At 41.6% G+C, this 24,360-nt stretch overlaps 1 protein-coding gene across 1 annotated transcript; it reads left to right on the top strand.

Annotated features, from left to right (window-relative positions):
* The first annotated feature begins 103 nt into the window (after positions 1-103).
* Positions 104-24,126, top strand: CATSPER3 (cation channel sperm associated 3). Its single transcript, XM_081894123.1, has 8 exons — positions 104-244; positions 2,657-2,810; positions 6,067-6,306; positions 14,010-14,192; positions 15,812-15,952; positions 16,836-16,955; positions 21,328-21,485; positions 23,838-24,126. The coding sequence occupies exons 1-8, from the start codon at positions 126-128 to the stop codon at positions 23,932-23,934; spliced, it is 1,212 nt and encodes a 403-aa protein (XP_081750249.1). The 5' UTR covers positions 104-125; the 3' UTR covers positions 23,935-24,126.
* Positions 24,127-24,360: the final 234 nt, after the last annotated feature.

Consider the following 24,360-nt stretch of genomic DNA (forward strand, 5'->3'; position numbering starts at 1 on the left):
TACTGTATGTGATCTCATAAAGGGAGTGAGTCCACATAGAACATTTCATTCTTTTTCCACTAGACTTTCTTGTTCAAATCTCCAGTGCTCCTTAAGGGGCAGGGGGATTAACAGCACCTACAAAGATGGCTGAAAAGATGGCTGTAGAGTTGCCTGAAGAACATCAGCTTATTGACGAGCTATCTTACGAGTATTTTAAGTCCAAATCTGATGTTGATGTGAAACACTATGTGTGGGGATTCAGGTAAGATTTCAGTTGGTTCCTTTTAGCTGTACAGTGGTACCTCGGGTTAAATACTTAATTTGTTCCGGAGGTCCGTTCTTAACATGAAACTGTTCTTAACCCGAAGCACCACTTTAATGGGGCCTCCTGCTGCTGCTGCACCGCTGCTGCACTATTTCTGTTCTCATCCTGAAGCAAAGTTCTTAACCCAAGGTACTATTTCTCGGTTAGCGGAGTCTGTAACCTGAAGCGTCAGTAACCCAAGGTTCACATGCTGCTTTTTCTTTAGAAGCGGTTCCACAAATGTTGAAGCATGTAATCTGGCCAAATACTGCCGCCTCTGGCTGGCAGTGGCTTTCCAGAGTCTTGGGCACCATCTCTTACGTACGGGATCCTTTGAAGCGGAGATGGCAGGGATTGAACTTGGAGGCATGTTCTCAACCACTGAGCTGCGTGGCTTCTCCCCCAAGCACAGCAGGACAGCTCTTCTGGGGCCAGGTTGTTCTGTTGTACTTGGAATTTGGAACATTGAATGACCCAATCGCACCCAGTAGAAAGAGACATTGAATCACATGCCTCGAAGAAGACTTACTGAAAGGAGACAAGGCCAGAACAGTAAATCATACTGGGACAGCCTCTTCTGTGTGGGGGTACTTTGGGCTTGCAGGAGGCTTTAATTCAAGGGTGGAGAAACCTGTGGTGAAATACAATTCCCACCAGCTGCTGTCAGCAAGGCCAGTGTTCATGGATGAACACTGGAGGTGTAAGCTGTGTTGAGAGGTTAAGGCCAGTTTAGATATTGCTTGTTGAAATGAGCAAGTGGTTTTGACATCTCTTGGACTGCTTACACCTTGGGGTCATAGCAGATAGCTCGATGAAGATGTCAACCTAGTGTGCAGCTGTAAAAAGAAATGGCAAATTCCATGCTATCAGGGAATGAATAGAAAATCAAAACTCTTGATGTCATAATGCTGTTACGCAAATCGATGGTGGGATACTGTTTGCAGTTCTGGTCACCTCCTCTCAAGAAGGATATTGAAGAGTTGGGAAAGGATTGGAAAAGGACAACCAAACTGATCATGGGGATAGAGTAGCGTAGTGTTTGGGACTTTTCAGTTTACAGAAAAAGTGAATAAGAGGTGACATGATAAAAGCTTATAAAATTATGCATGGCACGGAGAAAGCAGACAGAGAAAAGTTTTTCTCCCTCAGAACACCAGAACTTGTAGGTATCTAATGAAGCTGAATGTAGGAAGATTCAGGACAGATGAAAGTATTCATTCATTTAGTGCATAGTTAAACTAAGGGACTCCTCTCGGGAGGCAAGGATGGCCATCAACATGGATGGCTTTAAAAGACAAACAGAAAAACCTATGGAGGATAAAGTTGTGATTCGAGTACCTGTCACCCGCTGTGGGTTAATAAAGACGCTTGGACACGGTATATTGGGTTAATGGGCTAGAAAAGGCCACAACTTTATTGATTACAGCATGTGAGAAGGTATTGGCTTAGGCATTGGACAAGAGCAAATTTGACTCCACCCACTTGGAGGGGGTGAGTCTGACGAGGGGTTAACCACCAGTAGGAGGAGCCTGTTGATGCCAATACAACTATAAGCTCTCCCCTGATGTCACCGGGGGTCGTGCCATGGCCCCCCGCCACACAGGGCATCAGACAGGATCCACGACCACCGGATTCCTTTAACAGAATACCCATAAGTGAAGGGGTAGGCGATGGCCAGACCTTGCCCTTCCATAACACCAACAACACATTCCAATGCCTAACCGCCAAATACCAGGAAAGTTGTGATGATTGCTACGAGGTAGGCGAAAAAAACCAAGAGGCCGGTGCCAATTTGCCAATTGGAAAAAACCTCCTATCCTGCCCCCTGGGCAACCAGGATGACCAACCATGGGTCCATAGCAAGGTCAAGCGAGAAGCTACGCACTAGAGGGAGTGGCGGCTGGGTGACTTGCGAAAATTGGCAGCGCAATGGCGGGGGGAGCTGGCGCGGCTGCATTAGAGCGGCTAAACCACGCCCCCCGCAGTGTCTCCCGATTGGGTGCCCAGCTGGGAGGCATGGCACGCCAGCGATGATGGCAGGGCAGGGAGCAGAATGCATGACGTGGGGTTCTGGTCCCGCTCAAAACCCCTCCCCTCCGGAAGGAGGAGAGGCTGTATCAGTGGCAATGGTTGCTATGCTGTGACAGCCAGAGGCAGTAATGCTTCTGAATACCAATTGCTGGAAAACCACAGGAGGGGAGGGTGCTCTTGTACTTGGGTCCTGCTTGAGATTTTATCAGAAGTGTCCGGGGGACCATTGTGAGAACATGATGCTGGAGCAGATTGGCCACTGGCTTGATCCAGCAGGCTCGGCTTAAGTTTGGATAACTTAGAATGTTCTGTTTTACAAATTTGTCATTCTTTTTCCAGGAGAAAAGACATTGAGCTATATGAGTTCGTTGAAACATTATTCTACCATCCTCTGTTCAAATCAGTTATGATCAGCACCATCACAATCAATGCAATATTTTTGGCCATAGAAACAGATTACAAAGTTCGCTATGAGTCACATTTTTTCCTGGAGGTAACAAGACTCTTGATTGCCTGAACTTTTCATTTTTCTCTATTGTTCTAAAGCCACTTTCTCTCTTCCAGAAGAAGAAAGGAATAAACTGGGGCGGGGGCAGGGGAGAGTCAAGTACAGAGTTTACCTGGCTCTCTCATTCCTTTCTCCTTTTCTTCTTGACTTCTAGTCAAGTTATGAGTAATGCCTTATATTATACTCTTGTCAAGCAAAAGCATTAAATGGATGGAATACCTTATTCACTATACCTGACACGAGCTTGAATTTAGGAATAGGTCCACTATTAGTATTGCTCCATAAAGTATGAATTGGAGAAAGTGTAGGATAAATACTAAGGCCAAAATTTAGCTTACGTTTGTTGTGTTAGAGCTCAAACGAAAGCCTCAAGTCAGTGGTGACTAAGAGTTTCAAATGTTGAAAGAACTCTATACCTATGAGTACGTACCATTGAACCCTACAGAATTTCACTGTTAGTCATGACCAGCTGAATCAGGGTCTCAGTACTCAAAACATTTCACATACGTAATCTCAACAATATTTACAATACCCTAGATGGTAGGCCAATATTATTATCCCTAAACACTGATGGTTCTCAGATAATAGTTGTCAGATAACAGTTTCTCTAATGCTCCTCAGATCGATCTGAGTCATAGATTTTCCATTCATGCACCTAACCACTATATTATGTCAGCTTTTTTACTTTCATTACCATCATTTCTGCTGCAACTATTTGACCCTAGCATTGAACACAGAAGTGACACATTCACTGCTCAGAGAGCTTACTGGTAAGTCGAGAAGAGGTTGAAGGGAGAGGACAAAACAGAGAATAAGGAATAACAAATGAGTGCAAGAGTCAAAAATATTAAAAAATAACAATAAGGTTAATACACAATAATATTTCCAGCCTGGCCTTTCACCCCGCAGAGGGCCTTCTTGGTAGTGGCACCCGCCCTGTGGAATGCCCTCCCATCAGATGTCAAGGAAATAAACAACTATCCGACTTTTAGAAGATGTCTGAAGGCAGCCCTGTTTAGGGAAGTTTTTAATGTTTGAAGTTTTATTCTGTTTTTAATGTTCTGTTGAAAGCCACCCAGAGTGGCTGGGGCAACCCAGCCAGATAGGTGGCGTAGAAATAATTTATTATTATTATTATTATTATTATTATTATTATTATTATTATTATTATTATTATTGCTGTCCTTGTTTGTGAATTCCAAAATATTCCTGTGCTGGCTTTGGCTGCTTTAATATTTTACATTACTGAAAAATCTTAATTATGTTGGGAGAAGAATCTAGCTTAGAATAGTCACAAATGCCCTATCAACATGGTTTCAAAACTTAATGGTGATGTAATGGAGCAAGTCTGAGCCTATACTATAAATACTGATAAAACTATCCTGCACCCATTCTAATACATTGAAAGTTTAAACATTTTGCACATGTGGTTCAAGATATCTCCTGTCTGTAAAATAGCTAGGGACATTTGTCAGAAGGTTTATATGAGCTTATGAAATGCAACTGATTGCCAAATGTATGTGTATTTACAAATGTATATTGTCTTTACCAAATATTTGAATTTACTATCAGCACTATCTGACAGAGGAAATCTATGAGTAGCTATAAATGCAACCATGCACATGCAGTACGTATACCTTTGCAAGACCTGGGATTTGTAGATAGACCGTCAAAGGGCATCATAGTTCAACGACAGGACTTATCACATTGGGTGTGCAATTGGAATACCTGGCTTCTTGCCAATGATACTGTCTTGCCAAGTCACCTGATACTATCCAATCCTGACATGTTCATTGTGTCATAAGAACATCGTAAGAGCCCTGCTGGATCAAAACAAAGACCTATCTAGTCCACCATTTTGTTCTCACAGTGGCCAACCAGGTGACTATGGGAAACCCACAAACTGGACATAACCACACTAACACTCATGATCCTAGCAACTGGTAATCAGAGCCATACTGCATCTAGCTAACACTAGAAGCTACACACACACACACACACACACACACACACACACACACTCATCATGACTAGTACCACTGATATCCTCCATTAATCTCTCTAATCCCCTTTAAAGTTGTCCACGTTGGTAGTTATCACTATATATTCTGGTGGCAAATTCCATAAGTTAGCCCTAAAGCTGCTTCTAGAATATACTTCACATTTAGTATGATGGAAACACCTTTTATCTGACAACTATTTTTGCCCACACTGGTATTCGGTATTGCTAGTGATCTGCCCACCTGCTGATGTTTTGATTGCATTTGTAGGACTCTTCTTTTACAGTTGAGGCTAAATAACATTTTGAACTTGAAGTGAGCACACGGTTAATAATTGCTCTCTCATGATTTAGATGTCCTCTTGAGAAACACTTATTTTTCACACACCTTGGATGTCTTAACTTACATGAAGTCAAGTCAGCTACTGTACACAAACTCTGGGCTTTAATTATATATCCCTGTGACGTGGTAGCAGAAAGAGAAGTCTGGCTACTGTCAAGAAGTCCATTCAGCACTTGGAAACATTTTTTCCCCTTCTAATGTCAAGGTTTTGAGAATGGACGTCAATAAGTTTGCATGCCCTACCTGCACCTTGGGCATTGTGGGAGATGGGCATGCATTTTGTACTTTACTTGTGCTACATTCCCAAAAGAAAGACATTGTTTACACCATATATGAAACGGCAGCCTTAAAACCAATGTCAATGTGTCTTTGCTATTATGTTCCCCTTTCGGCTGATCCTTTTGCCTGTTATCATCTTCACATTCATGTGAAGCCGCCCAGAGTGGCTGGGGAAACCCAGCTAGATGGGTGGGGTATAAATAATAAATTATTATTATTATTATTATTATTATTATGCATCATCCCAAAATAAATTTCAAACATGTACTTTTCCCATGCAGGAAATAGACCACACCCCACGGGTAATCTTTTAGGGCAAATGTGATTTCCCTGTCCCTTATCTTTCTGACATCCCAGGCCTCTGTACTGTGCCTTTGGTGGAGAGGCAGCAATTCAATTCAATTCAAAATAATATTTCATACTGAAAAAGCTTGTTGGGAAATATTCAGCATGGCCCTACATAAGATTAAGCCTGATGTTGGCCATGTATCTGAAGTTCTTTATTTCTGTAAGAATGAGCCTGTGGTCTACCTAGCAAAAGCCATTTCAGCAGTAACTTTCCTTGTGGTTCAATCACCAAAATAACTCCTCCTAACAATGCGCCTTTGTTCCCTTTTCAGGTAGCAGATCTGATTATTGTGGCCATGTATACAGCAGAGTTTCTGATGAACCTTTACCTGGATCCCATTAATTACTGGAAGGATGGTTATAAGCGATTTGATGCGACTGTCCTTTTCATTGCTTACCTCCCATACACCATTAATAGAAGCAACCCGCAAATGCACCATACTGCAATGATGCTCAAAGGATTCCAGTCACTCCGGGTTCTCAAACTCCTCTTCTACAGCCCAGGGATGATGGTAAATGGATGTGGTTTCATGAGCGGTGAAAAAGATGACAGCTGTAAATACAGCTTGACTTTTCCTCTTCCAAACTGCCATCTCCTTCCCCCGCTGAGGATTAATTCCATTCTCTTTTGCTCAGAGGGTGATTCAAATGTGTGAAAAGCACACAGGAAGGAGTTCTTCCTGAATTGGACCATCTCAGGCTGCATTTCTGAATGCTGCCCAGTGTTTTTGCTTTTGAACACCTCCCCACACACAGAGAAGATTACCATGAATTTTATTTTATTTGCCCTATTAAATGCCAGTTTTCCATTACAGGGATTTATTCACTTATTTTAAATGTGGGGAAGCTTATGTTAATTCCCATACATTTAAACTGGCCCCAAGTTTCATCAGCAGGGAAGGAAACAAATAGTCTCTGTTTCAGAGTAACAGCACAGTCCTATACATCTCTACTCGGAAGTAAGCCCCATGGAGCTCAAATTGTTCTGGACTGTGTGCTATACTCACTGCTGACATCTGTTGTCAGGATCAGGCAATATTCCTAGTTATTAACATGGTTAACCTGTGCAAGTAAATTCAACGAATGGGGATTGTCCTTTTTACAGCTGAAACTCTAAAAATATGCAAGGAAGATTTGGAAAAGGAATTAATTATCATGAAGTGTTGCATTCTTTTGGTTTCATTATTTTCGCAAAGGTAATGCAAATTTTCAATAATAGCATAACATTTATCTGTAGTTTAATGATGTCAAGACACAGAACCTGTAATGGCTGTTATTAATAGCACATGACCAGCTTTCATTTTACAAAAGATTTTAAAATCCATTGGTGAAGGATTCTAGGAGATGGTATGAACTGTGTGTTCCCTTTTCCTGCTTGAATTGTGTTTGCCATGTAGAGGGAGCCTGTTTTGTGGATTCTGCTTGTCTGGCCTTGTGTTTTTAGCATTTAAAATGCTACTTGGCAGAACCCTCCCTTGATTAGCTCTTGAACAAAATGAAATGCCTTGAGGTTGCAAACACTTAAGTGAAAGCAGATCTGTCAACCTCAGCCTGAGCTCTGATTGGCTCTTTGCAAGCATGTCCTCTTGCCCTTATGTACAACGTTGATTGATCCATGTCACCAGGGGGTGGCTTGTTGCCATCCTTTCTATCCCGACACCATGAGAACTTTTACTCTTGCAAGATTGAATGTACTGCCCTCGGCTGTACTTGAGGGGCGATTCCAACAGTTTCCACACAAAAAACGCTTATGCCCCTGTGGAGATGGCAGTACCGAATTGGTGGCGCATGCCCTTCTGTCTTGCCCTCTTTATAAAGACTTGAGGAATGAGATCATCACCCTCTTTTATTGCCCATTCTGGGTTGCCCAACCACTGCCACAGTGTCCTTTCTCTTGGCAGATCAAGATGAGCAGGTGACAGCAAAGGTTGCAAGGTTTTTAGCTGGCGCAATCAGAATAAGATCCACTACAGTCAGATCTCGGGTTGTAGTTGCTTCATGTTGAGCGTTTTTGGGTTGCGCTCCGTAGCGACCTGGAAGTAACGGAATGCATTACTTCCAGGTTTTGCCGCTTGTGCATGCACAGACGCTCAAAATGACGTCACGCGCATGTGCAGAAGCGGCGAATTGCGACTCGCAGACGTGGGTTGCGTTCGCTTCAGGATGCGAACAGGGCTCCGGAACAGATTCCGTTCACATCCAGAGGTACCACTGTATTTGACTACTGATTCAAAACCCTAAAATGTATTTTATATAATTGACTTTTTATTTCTTTTCTTTGTATATTGTATTGTTGTTTTATTGCTATGGCTGATGCAAATAAAGATTCATTCATTCATTCCTGACAGCATGAGAACCTCTGGGGATGCGGATCAATAAGCATTGTTCACAAGCCTTGCCTCCTACCCTCCTGAACAACCTTGATGGCTTTACATCACCAGTGGGTTCTCATGCTGTCAGGGAAGAGAGAAAGGATGACAGCAACTCACCCTCTCTTGACATGGATCAATCAACATTGTACAGAAGGGCGGGAAGCAAAGCTAGTGAAAGGCAGTCAGGACTCAGATTAAGCTTGGCAGATAAATTTTCACTTAGAGTTTGCAACTAGGGGCAACTTCCTTCTGTTTGTTGATTTCTTCTGATTAACACACTGAGGTCTTATGAGGTCTCATACTTCCAAGGTCTTAAAAACGTGAAATAGGCTTTAACTTCCCAAGACCTGCAATTCTGTGTGTGTGTATAGTTTCTTTTAATAAATGAAGTCTGGGGTTTTAAAGTCAGATTTCAAAACTTCTCCTTTTATGTTTACAAGCTAAGTGAGTCATACGTCTTTTGTGAGCCCTATTTTTTCTGCCGCACTGTTGCGCCTGTGGATTTAAACCCTCTGATCATGCAGTTTTCTACACAACTACCGTATTTACTCGAGTCTAATGTGCTGTTGAATCTAATGTGCACCTCATTTTTCAGAACCTTGAAACAAAAAAAAGTATTTGCCGGCGAATGTAAATGTGCCATCAAATCTAATGTGCACCTTAATTTTTGCAACATAATTTGGCCAAAAAAAGGCAACCATTAGATCTATGTAAATACAGTAATTAGCAGACATTTGGGGAGGGGCTCTCTAGAAAAGTTGGGGTGTTCACAAGAATAGCTACCAATTTAGGGAGATACTCGATTTTTTAAAAATGGGAACCATCTGAGTTTAGTTGAATAGCCAGCTGAATTAATTGATAAATTATCTGTTAATCAATTACAACTAGGGTTGGATGAATCTATGAAGTTCCCATGATCTGCACTATATATTTAAAGTGATATCACACCACTTTAATCAGTCATGGTTTACACAAAAGAATCAGCAAAACTAGTTTGTTAATGGTGTTAAGAGTTGTTAGGAGGCCTCTATGTTCCTCACAGAGCTACATTTTTCAGAATGGTTTGACAATCAGCTCCCCTTCTCAGGGAATTCTGAGCTCTATGAGGGAAGAGGGGTATTCTAACAATTTTCATTACCCTTAACAAATTACAACTCCCAGGATTATTTTGTGGAAGCAATGACTGTTTAAAGAAGTATGATATAGTGGTACCTCGGGTTACATATGCTTCAGGTTACAGACACTTCAGGTTACAAACTCCGCTAACCCAGAAATATTACCTCGGGTTAAGAACTTTACCTCAGGATGAGAACAGAAATCGTGCTCCAGTGGCGCAGCGGCAGCAGGAGGCCCCATTAGCTAAAGTGGTGCTTCAGGTTAAGAACAGTTTCAGGTTAAGAATGGACCTCCAGAATGAATTAAGTTCTTAACCTGAGGTACCACTGTACTTTTAAAAATGTGTAGTGAAGATTGCCCCAAATTTGGTTTCTCTTCTTGTTTCGTCTTTTCCAACATTAGGTTTGGCTCACCACGTTTCTGCATGGTGAAAATTTGTTGGGAGTTTTAGTGCATTTTCCTAATACATACATTTTTATGCAATTTAGCCTAATGTACACATTTCCCCAAGCAATTATTGTAAGTTATTTTCACTGAAATATTTGCATGTTTATTTCCCCCTAATATATGCATTTATGTGCCTGTTTTTCGGTTAGATAACGGGATCACAAAATTCAGAGAAGTAGTGAATTGAAGGACTTTGGTTTGCGTATAGTTTTTGGGGGAGCAAATTAGGTCAGAATAAAAAACCGAATCAAATTTGCCCATCCCTTTTTGCGTATTGATATAATCATAAATAAATAATCCATAAATTTGTTTTCTTACAAATCTGCAATATTTAGCCATTATAAATGTATGCAGGAGTGCACATATATGCATATATATATATAGGCACATAAATTCTAACACACTGTGTGCCTAAATACTGTTGACTCATGGTTTTCTCTGGCAACCTTGGAGGTTTAGTTTTCAGTGGGGAGCTAATGTGTGTAGTGGCTGCTCAGCCGCAAGTTTCTGCTTGTCATTAATTGGCTGGGGAAGTTCACCAGAAGTGGGACATTTATAGGCACAAAGCTCTTATAATGATCACTTTTGAGCCTTTATCCCGCTACTTTTGATCTTGGACTTCAGTTATCACCAGGTTTTTATATGCTAATTATCCAGTGTTTCTGGGGGACAAGCTTGGGACGGGGGTATATAAAACTACCAGCAATTTATAGAAGGTAAATCAGGCATTTCCATTTATCTTTGCTAATAATACTAGAAGAAAGAGATACCCCATATAAAATTGGGAAGAGAGAAAACTGATTTAATGCAGTGTATAATTAACTGGTGGAAGCCTCTTTTTTCAATGTTGAATTGACACTGTACATTTGTATATATTGTATACCAACTCAATATTTAACATGAGATGGCACAATATAAATACTTTTATAAAGTAAATAGCCACTTCATTGATGCATATTTGAGCACACAGACTTGTATAACCTTGAAGTCAAGTATTTGGGGGGAACAGACACATTTAAGGCTACAATTCTGTGTACACTTACCTTGACGTAAGCCCCATTGAAGTCAATAGGATTTACTTCTCTGAGTAGACATGAAACCTATGACTCTATAAATGCAACAGCAGACCACTCCTACCTTAGGCCCAGGCAACCCCCCAGGTGCTTAAAGATTTCTCTTTTGAGGAATTGTTTGAGGTTCTTTGTAAGGTTCTCTGCATCCTTTTCCTTTAACCACAACACAGGTAAAATATTAGACTTGGGATTTTGGCCCAAAGTAGTGTGACAATTCCTTGTGTTGCTAAGGAAAGCAGTCATCCCCCCCCCCCATATATTTGTGTTTTACTGATAACTGCTCCTGCCCCGAAAGATGTAGGAGGTTGCATTATAGTTTATCAACTGCTGTGTAAATTACTTCTTAGCAAAGAAATGGAATTTAAGGCATGAAAAGGACACAACACCTTCTTAGTATGGTTCCCTTTTATTAATTAAAAAAACAACCACCACCAAACTCATTACAATTTTCTGCCTCCCACCTTGGTGCAATAAATTTCCACCTTGAGGATATAATTTCCTCATTGGTATTCCACACAGAGAAGTTATGTTAAGAAACAATCCTGATGAGGATGCATGCTCCGTTTATCTGCCTTCTGGTTTGAAATTAAACGTTTAGAATGCCCAGTTCTGAAAACGAGCGTTTAGGACGATGTACTGAGGATTAATCTCCATGCAGTTTACAAGATTGAGAGGCACAAAGCCTCTTCTTAACGACAGGAACCGCTGTGAATTTTTGAAGGCGTAGATGAGGAATGTAAAGATGGATGTGAGGGTAGCAAAGTTATTGGATGCCGGTATTCAAGGGGTGCTTGCTGGCCTGTTGCTACCACCGGCATTTTACAGCTCTCCTTAAGGGAGGCTGACTTTTTAAAGATTGTATCCAAATCCCTGATTGACTGGAGCACCATTACATCGCTTTATAAAAACGTCCCATGCTGTGGAGTGTAAATGGGTTTGTTCCTTCTCATTTTGAAGGCCAGTTCTACTGCCATGATTAAGAGCCTGATCGTGCAAGGTGCTAAGCGCCCCCGCCTTTTTGTGGGGGCATTTATTTATTTGCATATCACTTTTAAAGGCACCATCCTTCCCTGCATTGATCCTGTGTCCAGGCAGGGAGACCTTTCTCCTGCACCCCTACCCTTGGTCACTACACCAGTCCAGCATTATGGATTCGTTTGGACTACAGTTCTCATCACCCCTGACCACTGGTCTTGCTAGCTAGGGATGATGGGAGTTGTAGTCCAAAAAAAAAAAACCCAACAACAACAGCTGGCCACCCAAGTTTGGGAAACACTGATCTAGAGTAATAAATGGCTAGACCAACAACAGCTTGAAAGTGGGAGATATTAGCTCCCTGCACCTTTGCCATCAGTTACCAGGGGTGTGAATAGAGTCTAAATAATCCATTGTATGGAGGTAGCCAATATTTTAAAAGACACACTGGCATGAGTGGAAGACACTTCTGTTTGTGCAATTTCTGATAACCCCCCCTCTCACTACACCACTTCATGAACTGTTCCTGAAAGTCCTCAAAAGTAGATTTCAGCACAATCAACACAATGGAGGTGTGAAAGGAAAGGCCCATTATGCAAGCAGAAATCTGCTTGGGGTTCTCTGAAAGAAAGATATCATGCTTAGCACCAGCAGTATAGCTGGAGTAACTGATGCTTCCCTAACCTGAATTACTAACCCCGTGTAGACATGTCACAGTAAGAAGGGAAGTAATAACTTCTCAATCCCACATAGAGTTGTCACAATCAAAAGGGAAGTAGTTACTTCTCAAGGAACCTTCCTTCCATAACAAAGCCACTACAGTACTGTTGACTGCATGCATCAGTAATGTTTATTATGAAGCAGATGTGGGGCTTGTTGGTCTTTTGCACTACGAGAACTCCTGCTTAATATGCCCCTAGAGGAAGCACCGAAAAGCACAGGGTCACTGGGTAAGAACTCTAAACAGAATGAACTCATATAAAGTGCTACAAATTACATCAGAATGTACACTAGACTCTCTGAGGAACGGATGGGAATACTGACTTGGGAATACCGCTTGAGTCAGACTGTTGGTCATGGATCTTGGCCAAGATCACAAACATTTCTATTAACTCAAAACTACAGAAGACTCCGCACTGCTTGAGTATTATATTACTCCAGAGACTGACTAAAGAATGGGCTGGCTGCCTTCCTTTCACTACAGAAAGCATACCGATGCCAAATACAAATGCCAAAGGGGTTCTTATATAATCTGCTGGTCCTTTTAAGACAAACATCTGTGACTGCCAACACTGTCTCATACTTCAGATCCCAAATCCATTTGTTGGTCTGTTCAGGTGTCAGTTCCTGGTTAGTGGGTTTGTGCAAAGCCAGGATAAGATGCTCATCTGCCTCTCCTGCGTGGCAAAGGAATTTGCTTTGTGCCGTTAGATCAAGGCTATAGTCAGTTTGGCAGTTCCAATGCCTAGTAGAAGGACTTGTAACTGGTGTCAGTAACTCCAGATGCAGCCATGTCTCAGACTCAAACCCTGTACCTGGGAACCCATTCTTCAGTACAAAACGCAGGTACATGGCGTCATTTATGAATGATCCCCATGGATGAATTTTGTCACTTTTGCCTAGCAAATAAAGAAAGGCTGGGCTCTTCTCTCGCCCCTGCAGCCCTTGTGGCCCCAAAGCTCTCTTCAGGGGGACTAGGGACACCTCCAGAGCAGCAGGAGAAACAGCACAGAGGGTTGCAGGGGAAGGGCAATGCTGGTGAGACTTTGGATCTTCCCATTGGTGAGATCCTTTGCTGGATCTTGGTCCCATCCATGAGCTCTTCCATTGAAAGGAGCTCTTCTGTTGTAGAAGCCTAGTTAGGATCCAAGTCATGATCAATATCTGGAAATGGGTCAAGCGAAAGCTACCCCATTAGATGAGTGGAAGTCATTCACAAATGATGCTATGTGTGCTGCTATTTTGTTCCTCTGGAATCAGTTATCAAATGCAAAAGGGGACGAAAGGCCTGTAATAAATTTTAGGACTGCTGGTTCTTTTTGAGTGTATCCACCCATGCCCTGCCACTGATGACTTCACTCCATGAAACAGAAGCTCTGATTGAAATGGAAAGGAAGATCCCCAACCCTACTTCCTACCTGATTTTTTTAAAATAAACTTTTTTCTTCACATAATGTAAATTTGGATTCACTTGCTTTTCTTTTCTTTTCTCTCTCTTTCCACTCTGCCCAGGTCCTGGTGGCAGCCCTGGCCGAAACTGCCAAAAATGTGATCTACGTTCTCGTGCTGCTGTTCCTGCTCATGTTTATCTTTGCAATTCTGGGTCAGGGTTTGTATGGAGACCCCGACCACGGAGACACACGTAACTGGGGCACCCTAGCAGCTGCCTTTTTCACTCTTTTCAGTTTAGTGACGGTAATTATCCATTCTTAGCTCTGTCCCACATTGCTTTTCTATAATGGCAAAATCAATTTGAATAGAAACTATTTCAGGGTGTAACTAGGTCTAGATCTGTTATGTTTCAAGGTTTTTTCTTATTTTAAGGACAAAGGTAGTTTCAAGGAGTGGTCTACTTAAGATGAGGAACATGGTTCTTGGGATGGTTCACCTTGCCATTGTTTCACTCATTCAAAAATCATCCCTAGAGATGCTGTTTGCCCCATAAAGCAAAACATGCTGGTATCACACTGTGCCATTGAACACTTGAGTGTGTCTTCAGTCCAGCTATTTTTCAGAAGACTGTAGAGTGGGTGCAGTTTGCATCTCATCCCCATCGTTATCCCTGGTAAGTATTTTGCCAATGAACCTAATTTTCCTTCAATGTTCCCCACAATATCTGGACAAACACTGAGAACAGTTTTGTGGCTTCCCTCCCCCCATAACCAATTGCCCCCCCCCATGTTTATCTTTGTGCACATATAGTGCAAACACGCCAAGATGGGCCCCAGAACAAAGAGGGGTAATAATGTGAAATGGGACAAGGACAACAGCATGATCAAGATCTCAGAGACAATAATGATTGCCCCAAACAATTCCTTCATGAAGCAGTGGGTTGGGCTGATTACCGCCAAAGGATCTTCTGATTATATCAAATTACTATTAATTAGTAAGAGCAGTTGTTTTAAATCTGAAAGTATAGGCATTAGTTTGTGTTTGTGTGTGTGTGTGTGTTGGGAAGAATGTATTGCATTGAGGAAGGCAGAAAGGCAAAAAAACCAACCAAACCAAGCCTTCAGCCTTGTTAATTTCATTGCTGCCACCAGGTCAATATCTTCTACCACCATGGGCCCTCAGTCGCCTGCACTAAACAGCCTTCTAAGCTTTCCCCTCTACCATAGAGTGGTTTGGCACTTAGCTTGGGGTGAATAACAAGCTCACTGACCCCCCCCAAAACCCCCCAACCTTTAATTAAGGTTTTAGTAAACCAACATTAAACAGCTTGTGAGGAAATAATTTTAGATTTTTAAAATATATATATAGAGAGATAATAAATGCACCTGAGATAAATGTACCTGTTCTAGATTGTTTCCCCAACCAAGCCAATGCTTATGAATCTGTCCCCCCCTGCTTATATAGGTTCCTCTGTGCCCATATGTTGACTCGTTTTGTTGTAGTGCCCCTTTGAGCTGCCAAACATTTTCTAGTGTTCCAGCACTGTTAGTGTTTCAGCCTTTTTGCTCTCAAATCTCTATCTCTTCTCATCTTTTCATCTCTTCGGTTAACTACGCTATTTTCCAACTCAACTTATGCACAATATTTTCACGCCTCTTCCCAATCTTTTAGCCAATTGGAAGGAGAGAAGATTCCTGGTTAAGTTTCTATCTCCCATAATTGCCAGGTTCCTCTGTGCAGAGCTTCCCCGCGTACATTTAACGTTATTCAGAACTTTTACCCCTCTTGTCCAGAAAAGCCTCCAACACTAAGCAACTGTTTTACAATCGGAGTCTTACAACCCCAAATTAAATCACTATGATTTATATGAAACTTGGTTGATTCTTCTTTAGAGTTTAATCACTGATCTGATGACCTTTCAGGTTGATGGCTGGACAGACTTGCAGGATGAACTGGATGCCAAAAAATTTGTTTCAAGCAGGACATTCACAATAGTGTTCATTCTCCTGGGATTTTTTGTGTTTTTCAACATGTTTATTGCAGTTGTTATCATGGATATTCAGGTAACTTGCCTTTGTGTGGCAGAGATATCAATTTTATCTCTGTATAAATTCATTTGTTTGATAACCAGCACTTACAGAGTTCCCACAAAACTGCTGAACATGTGAACTATTTGTGACTGAAAGTCTGCCCTGATTAGTGAATATTAGTCTAAATCCTATGTCTAATTTTCATCCAATTTAGGCATATATTTTATCTATATACTGCAAAATGGGTATAGTGACACACGTGATTTAGATCTGTCATAGTCCTACTGCAAGCTGAAAATTCTTGTGGGACGAACATTAACACCAAAAGTGTATACAGTCACACCTTGGAAGTTGAATGGAATCCGTTCTGGAAGTCTGTTCGATTTCCAAAACATTCAGAAACCAAAGCGTGGCTTTTGATTGGCTGCAGGAAGCTCCTGTAGCTAATTGGAAGCCACAGAACGCCCCGCTGGACGTTCGGCTTCCAGAGAATGTTTGCAAACCAGAACACTCACTTCCAGGTTTCCAGCGTTCGAGAGCCAAAACGTCCGAGTACAAAGGCTGTATAAACTGTATAAACAATTACTTCAAATATATTGATGTTGTTACTTCTGCAGAATGATATATCACTACTTTTGCATGACGTACAAGGGATATGGTTATGAACTGGGCTGCTCTACTATACAAAGTATCTAGAACAGTTTGTCTACCAGTAATAAATGCTGATTAATGGGATATCCAAGGCAGAGGATCACCTTGGCTCTGTACTTAAGGAGGCAGTGAAGGGTGTAAGGAGAGGGATTACACATACCTTATTCTTTTACTGGTTGAGAAAATAAAATTTCCTGACGATGTAGTAAATGAACAGGAGCTTTGTCTCAAGATATTGTATCACCCTTTGTTTCGATACAACCAGGGGACAACTGATGAATATGAGCAAAAGCTTAAAGCAGAAAGGCATGCTGCTCTGATGGCAAAAAAGCAGTCCATTCTGAAAAGACAACAGGACGAAATAAAGGCATTACTGAATCAGCAGGTTAGCACATAATAATGTTACGTTGCATTAAGAGCTTACTTTTTAGTAGATGATTCCCATTCAGTTAGGTAAAGGTAAAGGGACCCCTGACCATTAGGTCCAGTCGTGGCCGACTCTGGGCTTGCGGCGCTCATCTCGCTTTACTGGCTGAGGGAGCAGGCGGACAGCTTCCGGGTCATGTGGCCAGCATGACTAAGCTGCTTCTTTTTTTTCCTCCAAATGAGTTTTTATTGTTTTATCATTACATATACATATAAACAAATACAAAGTATAATACATAAATTACATGTGTCATATCCAGTCCATGAATCATACATATATTACATAGTTGTTTTAAGCTCCACTGAGCCTTAGACTTCCCTCCACTCCTTTGGTAAGTATCAGATAAATTCTGGAATCATGTATTTTATCTCCTTTACTTATTAGTCGTTCACTGTTAGAGTTATTCCAGTCCCGCCAGTGTCGTCAAAGTTCTACAATTAGTTCTTATATACATCAAATATTTGTTCCAATTGTCATGAAATTTCTGTTCATCCTGATCCCTTAATCTTCCTGTTATTTTAGCTAGCTCAGCATAGTTTATCATCTTGACTTGCCAGTCACTTATAGTAGGTATTACCTCCATTTTCCAGTTTTGTGCTAACATGGTTCTTGTGGCCGTTGTGGCATATAAAAATAGATTTTTATCTTCTTTTTTAATTTCTTTGCCAGTTATTCCTAGCAGGAAGGCTTCAGGCTTTTTTGGAAATGTATATTTCAAAAAAAATTTAAGCTCATTGTAAATCAGTTCCCAAAAGCCTTTCACCTTACTGCATGTCCACCACATATGGTAGAAGTCACCTTCTACCTCTCCGCATTTCCAGCATTTCTTATTCTTCAATCTATAAATCTTAGCTAACTTCACTGGCGTGAGATACCACCTATAAATCATTTTCCAAAGGTTCACCTTCAATGCCGTACACGCCGTGAACTTCATATTAACATTCCACAATTTATGCCACATTACAAAATCAATATTGTGACCAATATCCATGGCCCATTTGGTCATAGCCTCCTTCACCTCTTTGTCTTTTGTGTACCAATCCAATAAGAGATCATACATCCTAGACAAAGTTTTATTTTTACCTTCTATAACTTCCACATTAATTTTTTTAAAAATCTAAATGACTAAGCTGCTTCTGGCGAACCAAAGCAGCACACAGAAATGCCTTTTACCTTCCCGCCAGAGAGGTACCTATTTATCTACTTGCACTTGGACGTGCTTTCGAACTGCTAGGTTGGCAGGAGCAGGGACCGAGCAACGGGAGCTCACCCCATTGTGGGGATTTGAACCGCCGACCTTCTGATTGGCAAGCCCAAGACGCTCAGTGGTTTAACCCACAGCCATTCAGTTAGTCTCCATTAATTCACAAAGAATGAATAACCGACCAAGAAAATAACCCACCTGTGGAGAATTTTAAAAGTAAACCAAATTGTAGATTTCCATGTCATTTAATGCTCAGACTGAAGTTGTTCATTTAGCTTATAAAGTGGGAAAGCTACAGCTGTGCTCCACTCTCTGGGCCACGGAGCCCAACGCTGTACAGAATATTGGGTCCAGAGAGAACATTATACCTACCTTTCAAGCTATAAAATCTAAATAGACTATTGAAATTGTCCGAGCATATTTAAGTGTTAGTCTTGTAGCTGCTTAGGGCTGGGATTGTTACATCTCCTGAATGAACTAGCTGTGGCTTATTAATTTTAGTTAATAGGCCTTTTGACCGCTTTTAAGACAATATTGCATCCCAAAGCAGATATACAACTACATATCCATAAAACCCAAGAAGAAAACTATTTAAAACAATGCAGATATCCAGTTCTATTCCCAAAATATACTAGTTTGCATACCAGAAAAGAAATGGCTTACCTAACTCTGAAGAACAGCATTCATTATCCTAGATTGAAAAATGGTTATTAAGGCCTGTTTAAAATTAACGAGGGATGGAGCCTTGGGCATCTGTGGCAGAGAGCAAGGAAGGCAAGTCCGCTCTGCCGCTGGATGAACTGTAGTATCCAATTCCCAGCTTTTATTTTTATTTTTTCCTGTTTCAGGCATCTGTAAAACCCGAGATGTGATGCAACATGTGTTTTCCTTTGTTTTGTGAGAAACTAACCTGCTCCCACCTCTAGGGGTTTTTGGCCAATGAATGAAGTCATAGCAGTGACTGACATTTAAGAAACCAGATCTAGACAATTAGACAAAGAGAAGGCTAGCTACCACCACTAAGTCTCCAGAACTACCAGAAATGGTAGACCTGTTATCTCATGCTAATTATGTATGTTTATTTATCCCCTGCCCCGCACATGAAACATTCCTGCAGATGCCCATGGATAGAACTTGCCTCACTTGGAATCAAGCTCCATAAATTGGGAAGTGTATTTCTTAAGCTTTCTTATAATTTATACATACACATCCCTTACTCACACATTCACTCATATCTTCATACGCAACGGAGTTCCATTGACCCTTTATGAAATCTGAAGGATCCTACACAGGGCTTTTTTTCCGACTGGAACTCAGTTCTGGCACCTCTCAAGTGGACACCATTGCCATTAATAAGAGAACAAGGGAGGCATGCATGGTGAGATCCAGGCACCTATTTTTCTAGAAAAAAGCACAGATCCTACAGATTTTGGAAGGCATGCAAAAAGGGGGCCATGCAGGGATGCGAGGGGCTCCTTGGGAAACATGGTGCTCAGCAACTTCCTAGATGTCTATGACTCCTCCCTGACAAAACCCAAACTCAGTAATGGAATATGGACAAACTTTGTAAAGTTTCTAAAGGGCTACCCATATGGTGCCCTTTTTAAATCCCACAAAACTTCTCCCAGAAATTCAAGGGTAAGATGGACCAGTCCTGATCTGGATGTGACTTCTGTTACTTTAAAACATAGGTGGGGCACCTCATAGATGGGGATTATTTCCATATGTGGTGGACCTGTGATAAGGTTAAATTTTTTTGGGGAATCAATCTACAATGAACTCAAAAAAATATTTAGGTATACCTTCCCCAAAAGACTGGAAGAGTGTCTATTAGGTTTAATAGGAGCAGAAATTAAAATGCGAGACCAAAATCTATTTATGTATGCTACGGCTGCTGCAAGAACCCTCCTGGCCCAAACATGGAAAACACAAGACATACCAACCATCCAGGAGTGGCAGGTGAAGTTGACAGAATATGTAGAACTTGCCAAATTGTCAGGGAGGATCCGGGACCAGGAAGATCAAAGATACCAAAATAATTGGAGTAAATTTATTGATTACTTAAAGAAGAATTGCAAAGAGGTTAAGACACTAGCAGGATTGACATAATACCTCCAATGTAAAAAGGTAAAGGTAAAGGTACCCCTGCCCGTACGGGCCAGTCTTGACAGACTCTAGGGTTGTGCGCTCATCTCACTCTATAGGCCGGGAGCCAGCGCTGTCCACACACTTCCGGGTCACGTGGCCAGCGTGACGAAGCTACTCTGGCGAGGCAGAGCTGCACACGGAAACGCCATTTACCTTCCCACTAGTAAGCGGTCCCTATTTATCTACTTGCACCCGGAGGTGCTTTCGAACTGTTGGCAGGCACTGGGACCGAGCAACAGGAGTGCACCCCGCCGCGGGGATTCGAACCGCCGACCATGCGATCCGCAAGTCCTAGGCGCTGAGGTTTTACCCACAGCACCACCCGCGTCCCATATCTCCAATGTACTATAGTATTATTGTGAGAATGATGTGTGCGATAGAAAGGGGTCAAATATACCAATTGTTCGGAGGGAGGGAAGTCGCGACTCGGCAGAGTCAAAGGGAATGTATGGTATTATTATGGTTTGTTGGAAAAGATTATGTAAGGAAAACAATAAAAATTTACTTTAAAAAAAACAACATAGGTGGGGCACCTCAAGCCTGAGGGCCACATACAGCCCTCAAGTTATCACTGTCTGGCCCGCAGAACATTCTCCAGGCCACACTCCTCCCAGGCCACTTTTTGTACCCTGAATGCTTGTGCCTGACTAGAATGTGCTCTTGAACTTGATAATGCCTCGTGCTTGTCTCTATGGAGGACATATAGGGGATATGTTTGTGTGTGTAGAAACTCGCTTCCCATTCAAAGGTAAGCATTCATTTCCCCTCTGGCCCTGCCCATCACTGCCACATGGGTACCAGAAGGTTGTCCCCTGGGCTGAAAAATGTCCCAACCCTGCACCTCTACCTGCTTTAAAACATCAAAAAACGCACCCCCTTTCCAATGTTGCTTTTTTGACTTTTGTGGAGGTTGTTGGGAGTATATCCAGCTCTGTGAAGCCACTGGCATTAAACCGGTTGCCTGTCTTTTCACACCAGAAATCAACAGAATATCGAACCTTTGATGAAATGGTGGAAAGCTTCAAGAAAACCCTGTTTCACACAGATCCCATGATCTTAGAAGATTTTTGTTGCAGCCTGCCGTTCATCGATCTATATTTGTCATCTTTGGATCGTCAGGACGCCACAATTTATAAGTATGCAACACTTCCTAAGTCAACCATTATAAGAGTTTGATCACGTTCATATTAATAGTTATTTCACTGCAGCCAATGCTAATTATTTTAAATCCGTAACACTCCTTAACTCCTGTAATGTTTGTACTGAGATCTAACAGAAAGGGTCTTTTAAAGTGTGTGGCATTGTTTCCTAAATACTGTGAAGTTAATGAATTCTAAATGTTGGTGGGAAATGGTATGATTGAAGGCTTCCAAGGGGGCAAAAGCATTCCTCGCATGTAGAAAGCTAGAACTTCAAGAAGATGGCTTCTGGGATAATCTTCCCAATCTTTCCAAATGCAAGGAATTTTTGAAATGGAAGGCAGTCTAGTGTTTGAAATGGTCTTGCCATGGGAGAGGTGTAAAACATGGTTTTTTTGTGTTTGAATCATCTTTAACAGCTTTCTGATTATTTCAAACATGTAAAAATTGCAAGAACAGAAGCTTCCCAGTCAGGGTATTTCTGTTCAAAACAAGGAATGAATGAAAAAGTGCATTGTAGACTCTTGTTCCTAGCAAGTGCATGAACAATATAGAAGGCACAGCTTCCTGAATAAGCCATACAAAAATACCTTAATACTGGCCATTTAGAGTTAGAAGAACAAAGCTTTGGAAATGATTAAAGATCACACTTGAATATTTAGTCACATTTTAAACTCTGTTTTGCCAACTGATGCATATGGATCTTGTGATAATTTGTTCCTACTGATGAAAATGTGGCAGGCCTTTGAGGGAGACTTAAGAGGCTGAATGTAAGAAGCCACTGGGGCTGTTTCTTGCACCTTGGAAACATTGCTTCCAGGATCCAAAAATCTGTGATCGTGTAAATCTGTGTGTAATGAATGTTATATTGTTCTTTATTTTAAAATAATTCTAAGCTGCTTTTATATTTAAGAAAATGCATCAACTGACTTGCTAAAAACAACAATACTATAACTCAAAGCAGCAGAAAGAAGCAATAAATAAAATTTTAGACTGAGGGGATCAATATATAAACTCTCACCATCCATACAATACATCTGCTTTGTGTGAAAAAGGTCTAAGGTTCCATCCCTGGAATCTCTAGGTAGGGCTGGGAAACATTCCTGTCTGAAACCCCGAAAAGCCGTTGCCAGTCAATGTAGACAATACCAAAAAACATGGACCAATGTGAAGAGGTCCCAAATGCCCTCTCCAAATTGAGTACAGTGGTACCTTGGGTTACATATGCTTCAGGTTGCAGACTCCGCTAACCCAGAAATATTACCTCGGGTTAAGAACTTTGCTTCAGGATGAGAACAGAAATCATGCAGTGGTGGCAGCGGGAGGCCCCATTAACTAAAGTGGTACCTCAGGTTAAGAAAAGTTTCAGGTTAAGAATGGACCTCCGGAATGAATTAAGTACTTAACCTGAGGTGCCACTGTAAATGGACGGTAAAAAGGGAAAGGCAGTTCAATGTAAGCAAGTGTAAATTGAAGCATGTTGGGGAGAAGGAATCCCAATGAGGTCTGAACTGATGGTGACTGACTAGGAACAAGGCTTGGGGTTGTAGCTCAATGAAGGTGTTGACCAAGTGTACGGCGGCAGCAGTGAAAAAAGCAAATTCCATGTTAGGGATCGTTTGGAAAGGGATTGAAAAGAAAACTTCTATGATCGTAATTCTGTTATACAAATCTAATGCACAACAGCACTTGGAATATTGTGCTCCCTTCTGGTTGCCTCACCTAAAAAATAATAATACTGTGGAGTTGGAAAAAGTCCAGAAAAGGACAACCCAAATGATTGAGGGAATGGAGAAACTTCCCTATGAGGAAAGGTTACAGCATTTGGGACTTTTGGACTTAGAGAAAAGGAGAGTGAAGGGTGAGCTGGTAGAAGTTTAGAGGAGCTTTTTCTCCCTCTCTCCTAACATGATAACTCCTGGACATCCAGTGAGGCTGAATGCTGGAAGATTCAGGACAGATAAAAGAAAACACTTCTTCTCACAGTTAAACTATGGAACTTGCACCTGCAGGAGGCAGTCATAGCTACTAACTTGGATGGCCTTAGAAGAGGATTAGATAAATTCATGGGGCATCAAGACTGTCAACGGCTACTAGCCATGATGGCTACTCTCCACCTCTGTTGTCCGAGGCAGTGTGCCTCTGAAGTGGTCGCTGGGAATCACAGGGAGGGGAGAGTGCTCTTGTGCCCGGGTCCTGCTTGCGGGTTTCACCACAGGCACCTGGTTGGCCACTGTGAGAACAAGATGCTGGATTAGATGGGCCAGCAGGCTGTTCTGATGTTCTCAAGACCTGTTGTAGCATCATGAAATGATCATTGCATGTGTTTTGCTTGTTTTCTCATTCCAGGCTGCAAAAATTGTATTATGAAATTGTTGCCGTTTTGACTAATATGCTGCAAGAAGCAGACGAAAAGCCTTTGCAGAGCCTGCAGACTCATAGGTGAAGACCTGAGTTTCCTGCTACCTAACGAAAAAGTGTTTGTTTTTTTCCATTTGAAAAATCTCGTGCACGCTCCTTAGCAATTAGCAAAATGAATGGAAGAACTTCCACGAACTTCCAGCAGAGCTAGAGTTTTACTTCGGTTGTAGTCACATCTTAGGAAATATAAACGTAATTTGGCCGCTTTGCTAATGCATCCTTGTGTTTGCGGTTGTATCTCTTTCCATCTTTATAGGCTTAGGTCAAACGGTTAGATCATATCGTGTGATTTTTTTTTCTGAGGCCATGTGGTAGCTTTTAACTGGTAAACCCAGATGGGTTGCAAACTAATGGAGTCATTCTGTGTGTGTAGGAGAGTTTTTGGGTTGCTGTGGGGAAGGGGAAGGATCCCATGATTGTGTGCAATTTTGTTTCTCACGGCACAGAGCTC

This window comes from Podarcis melisellensis (assembly GCF_964234715.1).
Source record: "Podarcis melisellensis genome assembly, chromosome: 2".
NCBI classification, from domain to species: domain Eukaryota; kingdom Metazoa; phylum Chordata; class Lepidosauria; order Squamata; family Lacertidae; genus Podarcis; species Podarcis melisellensis.

Bases quoted from the DNA above. Each gene is read 5' to 3' on its own strand.
- CATSPER3 (XM_081894123.1), top strand. From the start codon at position 126: ATGGCTGAAAAGATGGCTGTAGAGTTGCCTGAAGAACATCAGCTTATT. The intron at 2,811-6,066 runs GTAACAAGACTC...TTCCCTTTTCAG, and splicing joins AGTCACATTTTTTCCTGGAG to GTAGCAGATCTGATTATTGT. The intron at 16,956-21,327 runs GTTAGCACATAA...TTTTCACACCAG, and splicing joins AGGCATTACTGAATCAGCAG to AAATCAACAGAATATCGAAC.